The sequence below is a fragment of the Pundamilia nyererei genome, unplaced genomic scaffold (assembly GCF_000239375.1).
Source record: "Pundamilia nyererei isolate P.nyererei 1_Seehausen unplaced genomic scaffold, PunNye1.0 scaffold00025, whole genome shotgun sequence".
Classification (NCBI taxonomy): Eukaryota; Metazoa; Chordata; class Actinopteri; order Cichliformes; family Cichlidae; genus Pundamilia; species Pundamilia nyererei.
The window spans coordinates 4,410,025-4,420,647 of NW_005187426.1; the positions used below are offsets into that span (position 1 = coordinate 4,410,025).

The 10,623-nt window shown below is 39.3% G+C and overlaps 1 protein-coding gene across 1 annotated transcript; it reads right to left on the bottom strand.

The window, feature by feature from the left end:
- Nucleotides 1–6,635: 6,635 nt before the first annotated feature.
- Nucleotides 6,636–8,751, bottom strand: LOC102211940 (ribonuclease P protein subunit p25-like). The gene has a single exon (XM_005727663.2). It carries the CDS (start codon nt 7,980–7,982, stop codon nt 7,152–7,154), a length of 831 nt encoding a protein of 276 aa, XP_005727720.1. The 5' UTR covers nt 7,983–8,751; the 3' UTR covers nt 6,636–7,151.
- Between the last annotated feature and the right edge of the window lie 1,872 nt (nt 8,752–10,623).

Here is a 10,623-nt window from a genome sequence, read left to right on the forward strand (position 1 = left end):
CATTTAATCTATTTCTATGCAGTTGTTTTATTAAAATTGTAATTTCTGAATTAGTTCAACCATAAATGAAAACACTAAAGTAAACTTTAAAGTTGCTCAAATTTGTGCAGTTGCAGTGAACTTACGACCTAAACTCAGTGGATGGCCTACTCTTCTTCACATTTGAATAAGAAGATATCCAGGGGAAATTTCTGTTTTGCTTTCATTATTATTATTACTATTATTATTGTTATTTTTTTATTCCTTCTCTAATTTAACATATCCAAACATATATCTAATTGAAAAGCTCTCTGAGCTCTGCTTCATTATTGTTAACAGGCACCAGAATAAGGAAAAGGAAGGCGATAACACAATGTGTGTGTGTGTGTATGTGTGTGTGTGTGTGTGCGTGTGTGTGTGCGTGTGTGTGCGTGTGTGTGTGTGTGAAAACTTCCATTATAATATCACTGAAACATGAAAAAACACTGGCTGCTTTTTCTACATTTAGTGAAAATTATAATGAAGCTGTTTTGGCTACATTTCATTTTCTGTAAGGTACAATGTCTCCTTTTGAAACTGTTCTACATACATGTACTTACACTTTTCTGTATTAAATGTCTGATTACTGAAGAAAGAAAAAGTAAAAACAGCCTGGTCATCAAAACCAGCTGGCTGGGGACCATCAAACATTTGTGCCCAGGTCTGTCTACATGGTATGTTTTCATCTGTAAACATGAAAGCTCAATTTGTGCTTAGGAGTCTTTGTCTTGATGCTTTAGGCATGTGTGCAAGACATCACTTTTTAAAACTATGAGCTGTTTACCAATTTATATACAAATTATGATTTAAAAAATACTAATAAAAATTAATAATAATAATGATTATTATTATTATTATATTTTGTAAGTTTATCTATTTATGCTAAAAAACACTGCATAATGTACAGTTGTAATGCCATACAATCTGAACCTCACCATAAAAGGTGAAGTTCAGATTACAAGCCCTGCTTTGTAATGCTTTTTTACTTGGAATGTGCTTGCACTTAATGAACCTGAGTTGAATTGTGCAAATGTGAATTAGTCTGGTGTTGATGAGGAGCATCAGGGCACCACAAATGAATTTCAATTAATTTCAGTGGGAACATGCAAAGCCTGATTTTGTGGTCCACCCACTGATATTTGGCCTTGTAGTCTGTAATGAGTAGAGCGATTCGGCTCTGATTGGAGCACCCCACTGTTGCAATGGAGTAATCACAACCGTGTTGATATTACTCTACCAATCCTCCCACTGCGCAGAGTGGACCCCCAGCTGACACTGTTTGAATTCAAATAACCAAATCATTTAGTCATATTGTCAACCTTGCTGTGGAATGTGATTGGCAAAATAACTGATGAAATCCTGTTAAAACCTTATAGTGTGTGTTCACAGTTTGATGACGGAGCTTAAGCCAAATCCTTTTAATTAGCATGCCGGATTCCTGCATGTGTTTTAGTTTATGACATTGAAAGCATGAGTGCAAGGGTTGGGCTACATTTAGGTTAGTCATGTCAGAAAATAGATTTTCTGAATAATTATACTCATCTTCTGTGGAGATGGAGTCACGGAAAAACATTTTGATCTTGAGGGAAAAAATGTATAGTGACAAAATGACAGTTATGTGTCATTTTTATATTTATATATCTCTGATCACCACAAATATATGTTGTGAACCCTCTTTTGCTATTGATTTCTCACATTTCTGAAAGGCAATTCTGTGTGTCAAATGCAATCTTTAAAAAAAAAAAGCTTCTGAAAGTCATGTAACAAGGTGATCACTCTTTTAATTTATGTAGAAATGTATTGAAAATCATTATTGAGGCATTTGTTTTATTCCTGCATTATTCATTTGACTGGTTAGACTTGAGTTTTATAGCAGACATGTTAAATGTTTTTCTGGGTTGTGGTTCACTTTAATTCAATTTATGTTTATTTATATACATCCAAATTACAACAACAGTTGCTTCATAGTGTTTTATACAGTAAGGTAAAGGCCCTACTGTAATGTGGAGAAAATTCATTAACGTCACTAATCAAATTATTTCCTATGAGAAAGACTTTACAAAGGTAGGAAAGAAGAATCCTTAGGCTGCCCCTCCCTGAACCATTCTCTTGGAATAACAGCCATCTGCCATGATGAGTTGAGGGGTGATAAGAGCAGTTTCCATCAATTCCAAAGAAAAAATAAACGAAATAAAACAGAAACATACAAAACAAAGAATACTAACTAAAATTGTGTGAAATGCAACGTAGTATGTACTCAGTAAGCTGTGCAGTCACTGTAATATCATGTCATGTTGTGATATTAGAAATCAATGGCAGTGCAAGTTAAATTGGTGTCAAACAGCGATTCCAACAACCAAAATATTTTCAGCCAAACACAGAGGAAAAAAGCCATCTAAGGATTTGTGTTGAATTTCATTATTCCTCTGTGAATTAAAAAAAAAAAAGATGTTGAAAAAGACACCGTAGCAGTCTAATTATACTACATTTTCACTTTATTTTGTGCCCGCATTATCCTGGTCTTTTCTTTTTCCTTTTTGGTCTTTTAAGAAAATGTCTTCTTTTCTCACACAGGAAATCATGATTTAGTTTCACAGTTAAATGCAGCCAGACAGTGCTAAGAATTATGAATTGTATGTTTTCATCTCTACACATAGGCAGTATTTTTGAGCAGTTCATTCGCAATATTAACTGCAGTCCTGCATCTTCAACAGATTGCACATGTGCACAGTTGAGATCAAAAGGTGAAGCCTGGAAAAATTTAAAGGGTCTTACTGTTTCCAGCTTACCATTAGGGTTTATTTCCTTCTTCTATCTTCTTCTGAGCATTACTGGAAAAGTACAAAGCTAATGTTGTTAGTTTTTTCCCCCTGTAATTCACAGATATCGGTCCCTGAGCCTAGCCTCTTTGTTCCTCATCAAGGCCTTTCAGAAAAGATACGGGGCATAATGTGTTACCATGAAACCTCATTTATTCAAATTCTTTAATCTAATTGAGTCCTCTCATTATCGCATAGAGGAAGAAATGAGGATAAAAGGGTGAAATGTTGTTGTCTCTGAGAAAAGGCAAGACTTTAACATACCAGCCTTGAGATTGCCATTAAATGATCCAAAAAATAGCATAGCCCAGAGCTCCCATTTGCTTGTTGTAAATGCTTTGTTATATTCTTAAAACTGTATTATAGATAATAAGCTCGTCAGATAATGGTGTTGTATTCTGTGGCCATTTAGCTTTGTTGTGGAAATCATCTAGTGCACTGGGCCAGTTATGTCTGTCAGATACATCAATAATAGTGCTCTTGAGCAAGTTGTTTTTCTGCGGTTGACTTGAAACTTACTTCTCCACTAGAGGGCAGCAGCCATTAGTTGATTTTTTTTTTCATATTTCTAAACCTATCTCTCATATAGGAAAATTATTTGAATACCAGTGTAATGTATATCACTTACAGCTGCATGTTAGTTATGGAATACAGCAAAAAGAGCTCCAGAAAATCCTCAATTTTCCCAGATTTTCAAACTTAAAATCTTAGACTTTGTCAAATTTTCCTGTAACAAAGTCTAAAAGCAAACTCTGAGTGATTGTTTTAGTTGTCGTGTATTTAAAAAAAAAAAAAAAATCCGTTTAAATACATTTAAATACACCAAGCCTTCATCTTCAGTCGCAGCTTTTGAAAAAATGTTGAAGACGTCTTGGTCTTCAAACTTCTCATTTCTTTTGCCCTGGATTCTGGCAGCCCTGTAGTCAGTGTTCATTATCTGCTCTTACAGCTTTGACTTCAGCACAGCAATTACATCCTCAGCTGCACTGATTAATCCAACATGGAGGCATTTCACAAAATGGTTTTGAAAAGACATTTCCAGACACTTACCAGGGAGTAGCTGTGGCACAGCTTGTTTATGCAGATAGACCACAGCCAGTCAATTGGCAATAAGATGTTTTCAATGACTGCTTAAGTGTTCTCTTAACCTCTAGTGTACACTGTGCAGAAAACAATAGACTGTCTGGAAAATGATTAATTTAATCTGCTTTAGCCCTGACATATAGTTGAGGTGCCTGATGTCATTTTTGGGTAATGTATGTTTCTCTATTGTTCAACATATTCCCTCTTTGGCCATTCATTAATATGTCTCCAGCGCTCTCTGCTTAACTGCTTAACCTTCCATTCTTTCCTAGCAATCACATAATCAATCACTGGCCCATTACTTGACAAGGCAGACAAAGAGAGTGTATGAGTGAGAAAAACCTTTTGGCCTGTCTCAACAAGCAAGAGGAATGTCGACTTCAGAGGGCTAACACAAGCAGAAAACATAGGCCCAGTAAATATTCAATTTAAAGGATTCCCAGATAAGGCAAGTTGAAAAATTGAGGCAGCACCCATTCTTCTAGATAAGAGAAGACGGAGCCATCTGGAGGCTGGGAGATAGCGAACTCCCACGCCATCCCAGAGACCTCACTCTCATCTGCTGCAGCGGCAGAGAAGGGGAAAAAAATGGAGTGCCAACACTTTCATTATGTTAACTTCAAAATGAATTTATTCACATTCAGTGCATGTAGTCATTGGCTTTGGCAAGAAGGAGGTTACTGTTGTGTCCACCATAACAGAAAACTGTAATCAGCCTTAAAGTAATGCTTTCCTTTGTCATTTATGATTGAAGTATGTAGTGAGTATTTAATGAATTGTTCACAGAAGAACATTCTGACCTTCAGAAAAAACGAGAATGCAATATATATACGTAACAATATATATGTATGAGGTGCGTGTGCATCCGTGTATGATGTGTGTGTGTGTGGCGCATTAACTAAACGAACAGAATTTAAGCCTAGGCCTGTATTTCCTCCAAATTCACCTTGACTGCATGCTTGAAAACCACCAGCTAAACATTACTGGCAAAACAGACTCTCAGCTTGTGAATAACCTTGTCCACATTCCTGTAATGCACTTTGTTGACTCCTTCACCATACTATTTCATGCCAGCCTCATTGGATTTAGCGCTGGGATGATGCTTTTGTCAGGATGTTTTATCTGTTCTCTCAGTCAGGTACGCTTTGCCATTATCCCTAATTACCCCCACTGCATTTCACACTTGGCCCAGAATTCTTAGTGCTTAATAACAGATGCGGGTCGATTTGAAATGTACTTATAGTGGCATTATCTGTTCAACCTGGATCGTAGACTGACTGTCCCATAGGCTCTTGGATGAAAGCTGTTAACTCTGTGATAACAATGACCTGGAATGATAACCTTCCTGCAGTCTTGAGGACACACAGTTTGCTACATATGTCCTGTATTGCAGTCACAGCATTTTGTATTCAACCTTGGGTGCTCTGCTGTGCTCTGATTCATTTAATGGGATCGAGAGGGAGGTTAATCACTATGTCCGTCATAGACTGTTAAAGTGCTATATGAAATACTAGCATTTTTCTTTCTTTGTCCAGTGAGTTCGAAAGCAAATGCCGTAGACCTGACTATACCTTTTTTTCTCCTCCTAAAATCTGCTAACAATGCCCCCCTCCAATTAGGAGTCACTTTGATTAATCTACTTTAGGGGGTCGACATTTGCATTTGCAGATTTTCATTAAGATCGGCATTAAGACAAGGTTCCACTTATCTAAGTTATTATGCGTGGAACATATGGGTGATTAAATGGAAAAGGTCTTAAGTATTTGGATTGATTAATTCACCGGAAGGTTTATTTTGTTTGTGTTGCTCAGAACAACTTTTAAAGAAATTTTTAATCCATAAAATTCATTACATATGCCCTCAGTTGTTGTTTTTTCCTACTACTGTGGAGTCTGCAGAGGGTAGAATTTTGATCCAAGCACCAAAAGCGTCTGCAGCATCCAGTTAAGCTTTTGCAATTACTTAGAGGTACTGCTTTTGCAACTAAAATGGTATCTAAATGGCGTGAAAATGCAGGGAGGCAATGCATTTAAAAAATGGAAAAAGTATACAGCCATTTTATTTGCTGTCTGTCAACTCCAAGTGCATAGCGTTACTTTGAAAGCTTAGCTCCTTTTATACCATATTTTATAGCATATTATTTTGCTTATGAAATGTAAGAATATACCCGAAGAGCTAGACTACAATTGATATAGTGGGTGGCTAGGCCTATAGGCTGAAACAGGAAGGAGAGCAGCTAGTTGGTTTGATTTAATATTTTGCAGGAACAGTGTAGTGTGAAGCTCTGTCAAACCTAGTTTTAATCCTTTTCTCCACTGTGTTGTGTGATGTTATATTGCTATCTTAATGATAATCTGTGCCTGTATTTCTGCCCTAGGCATTTCTGTCAGGCTGGGTTGGTTTAGGACTGCGCCTTATCAACAGCTTTGTCATTAAATCAGCTTTTTCTACAGACAAATTTCACTGCTGTTATTCTTATCAAAAGAACAGCGCACTGTGATTTTCTGTTCAATCGCAGCTTTGCAAATTCAATGATGTTTGAGTAAGAAAGATGAAATACAAATGAAAAATCCCACTGAAAAAAAGCATTTATTTAATTTTGTTTTCATGAGATTTAATACTCAGACAAATAAAATGTGTATGCTGTGCATTTGTCATGTCACCAGTGGCTTTGGTTGTGTGTGTGTGTGTGTGTGTGTGTGTGTGTATGTGTGCACATGTGCGTTTGCGTACGTGTGTGTGTCTACTCGGATCTACGTTTTATATTCCGAAAGGTTAAATTTAAAAGCATGGGGAAAATGGTTGCCGAGATGACTGTAGCATAAGGCAAACAAATGATTTTATCCACAGGTTGTTAATAGTTTACTGAAAGCAGTAACCTAGAACCTATGAAATTCATGGCTTTTGTTAGTGTGAAATAGGATGTAATATTTTTTTCTAGATGTCATATATTAGCATGGTAGCACACATCATCAAAGTTTTCTGGATGTGAGAGACCATGTTGGACGTACCACAAAAGACGTCCTGTAAATGCTGTATGTCCAGAGGCAGCCTGTTAGGTCCCAGTCAAACTGACCTCTGGAGGATGGAATTGGTAGTCAGTTCTTCTGAGAAAGCACTGTTCTGTCTGAGTGGATGTTCTGATTGTCTCAGCATTGTGCTTGAGTGGAGTGCAGTGCCAAATGAACGCCTCTGATTCAATCCTCTCCACTGTGACACCAGTTGGGCCAGTCAGTGAGGAGGAAGGACTGAGGCTCCTTCCCCTAAACACACTCTCTTACAGTCAGGGAAACTGGTGTATTGCAAAGGTCCAAGGGATCTCTTGGATGCTGTCGCAGGTTCGGTACCCTCTCTTTCTTCCCACAATGCACTGAGAGTCTCTGGAGGCTGGTAGCCTGGTTCCTGGGGATCCAGAGGATCTTTGGAAAGAAGGATGCTGATGGAGGGCACAGTCCTGTGCACTGTCATCTCGGATGTCCCTCCTTCAGTACTCTCCCACACTTCTTTTACAACCTTATACCGGAGTTTGGTCAGCTGGTGCAAACAGCCCACTTTTCGTTTCATGATCTCGGCACAGGTGATGGTCTTTGTGACGGCACGACCTGACCCGGTAAAAACCACTTGTCTGAGCCCACCACCACTTGAATTTACCCCACTTACTCCCTTCTCTCCTTGCATCCGTGCCATGGCAAATCCCATTAAATTGCGAATCTTGCTTCCTTCCTTAACGCGCATCTCCAACACCCCAGAAGATAGCCCTGGGAAGGGACAGGGACTGTCCTCCTCAGTTCGGCACACTTTTTTGAATCCTTCTTGCCCTAATTTGAGTGCAGGAGGAGGGACTGGGAGTGGTGCTGGTTTCACTGGCCTAGAAACATTATTAACCCCACCTGGCTGTCCAGCATTGTTATAGGCTTGGCTTTGATAAACAGGGCACATGCTTGAAGTTACCCCATTCTCCATTTGGATTGGTCTGTTCAACTCCAGTCCTGGGTGGGGCTTCACGCCATCTCTGCTCAGGTACTGGTTCTGGCCACTGACCACTCCACACGCCGTAAACATTTGTGCAGTCCTCAGTGATCCACCGTAATGTTAGTCCAGGCACACACTTTTCCCACAGCTTAACATAATTTTCTTATGCACGTGGCACTTCTCTTTCTCTCTCCAGTGAACAGCTGTAAAGTTTCAAGACTTCATATTACCTCCTCCTCAAGAGCGCTATCAAAAAATTATTTAATGCTCTCCAAGACAGAGCTGCAGAAACAAGATAAATGTGTTGCTGGTAAATTAAGAGCAGTGCTGGGACCTTTAAAGATGTTCTTTAAAGAGCATCTAAATTTCATACCACAGACTGTTTGGAAAGTGCTCTGAAGATGAATAAAAAATCAATATATAAAGCTAAGTTATACACTTTCTTTAATTTGTAAGTATTTTATACGGTGGGTTATTTTCTTCTTGAATAGCAGTAAAAAATAAAATAGAGTTCTCTGTTGATTCTTCAGCAAAACTTTTCTAAAGAGAACCTGAAAGCTCAAATTAGGACTCCACCTTTTCTTTAGCGATCCAATCCAGCGCTGTTAATTTTGATGTGCTGGTCGTGTCACGTTCAACTCAAAATTGACATCTGGGGATGTCCATCTCTTAAGTTCCACGTCCTGTTTTGGACCTCTGGATGTTTTACTCCAGCTTGAGTAGGTCTGTGTCTCCTCTCCGTGTTCTCATTTTGACATCCACTGTAGATGAGGCCAGGGTTACACAGATGTCTGCAACTGGGGTGTCGTCCCTAGAGTTCTGTCTTGTCTTCAGTGATGCTCTGGGAAGTGTGTTCTGTTCCCCACAAAGAGACATAAGGGACAGAAGCTGCCTCACAAATGCTCACAGGAGGAGTGTCTGTGTGGCTGAGGGGGAGCATGAGGGAAAGGGGAGACAGCCCTCTTAAAGGCACAGGTCTTTTCATCTTTTAGACGAACACCCTCCCCTCCACAACTGAAGCCTGCCATCTGAGGAAAAAGAGAAGGGAGACGGCTACTGTGTCCCTTTAAAACCTAGAATGCAGATCCCCGGCAACTTTGTCAATCTCTTTAGAGGACGTTCCAGTGTTCAATGTACATGACTGATTAAACCTGAGTTCTGAAATAGAGACTCAGTCAACCTTTAAAAATGCATTTTCAGCTTTGAAACAATGAATTAAATTAGCGCTGTTATAATTGAAAACATCCTTCAAAGAGCTACTGAAAGTCAGCAGCATTAAATTGCACTGTACTTAGCCTTTATCCTATTAGATGTTTGTGACCATTACTATTTACATAATGCACCATTAATGGCTTCATTGCCGAGGCAATCAGGTCGTGCGGTAAGAATGCCCGTCTCTTAACGCATGGATTGTTATATTGTCGCAACCCTGGATAATCCTTGCGATCAAGGACACAAAGATCGCAAAATGCATAGAAGCATGACTTTTATCTTCAGAGTGCTGTATTAATGATAACTGTCTTCATTACTCTCTACTATATGTCGAGGTGAGGTGATGGACCCGACAGGTGAGGAAATAAGCATCTTAATGGGCTTTTTATCACCAGTGGAGGGCGCTGGCCTGCTCGCTTCCACTAAGTCAAGCCCAGACATCTGTAGTATAGCCCTGTTCAGCCCAGTCTACCGGTCGACAGGTGGATTTGTTTTCGTGTGTGACTGACAGATGAAAAAATAGGTGAAGACAGCCCACTGAGGCTGAACCTATGAGGCAGAGAGAGAGCCAGACAAGTCCTAACTACTTTCAGCTCAGTGTATTCCATGGTGCACAGTAGTACACAGGCAGTATAAACTCACTGCGACTCACACAGGCTTTATGGTGAGGCTAATTCACAATGGCATGTGTATTATATTAGATCCCTATGGTAATCAAGGAAAAAATAAGGAACAACCAACCCCCACCCCCTCACCACCACCTCCACTACCACCACCACACCCCCCAATCCAACTTCAAAGTATCTTCTATTACATGGATATGAATCGTCACTGAAGTATCAATAGTTTGATTGTATCCATGGAATTAGATTATTGACTTTAAAAAATCCCACAAGGTGGTAGAGCTGTTTATCTTTGTAACCATTCCAGACAATGCAGGAGGCACAGTAGCAAATATCTTTCTTGCCTTTTTTGTAACCTAAAAAAAAAAAAAAGATGGGAGAAAGGGAAGACAGAGGGAGGAGGGAGGGTCTGTAGCGCTCACCACCAAAGTGATCATTCTGTTGTTTGGGAGAAATTACCCTCATCAGTCATACAGAGATGCACAGCTGCCTAAGGGGATCTGGTAATGTTACTGCATAATAAACTGTGTTTGTGTGTGCGCGCACATGTCCATGTTCAGTGAAAATGAGACGAGGCACGAAAGAAATGCAAGAGGGCATGGGGTAAAAGAAGTCTGATTTAACCACAGAGAGGTTAAAATTGATGATAAAAGCAGCTCTATAATCATCCCTCCTTACTACACGTTGTTGGCATATCATTTATTGCTTCTCAGTTTAGCTATAGGAACCCATTTTATGGTGGGAATGTGATAGATTAAGCAACTCAGCTTCTGAGTAAAAAGGTAGGGTTCTGAGTAGTGTCTTCAGACACATATTAAAAACATTTTCGTCTCCATCGAAGAAAAAAAACCCCTCTTCTCTGGATGCCTAAATAAAACCATCAGAGCTTTGCAAAA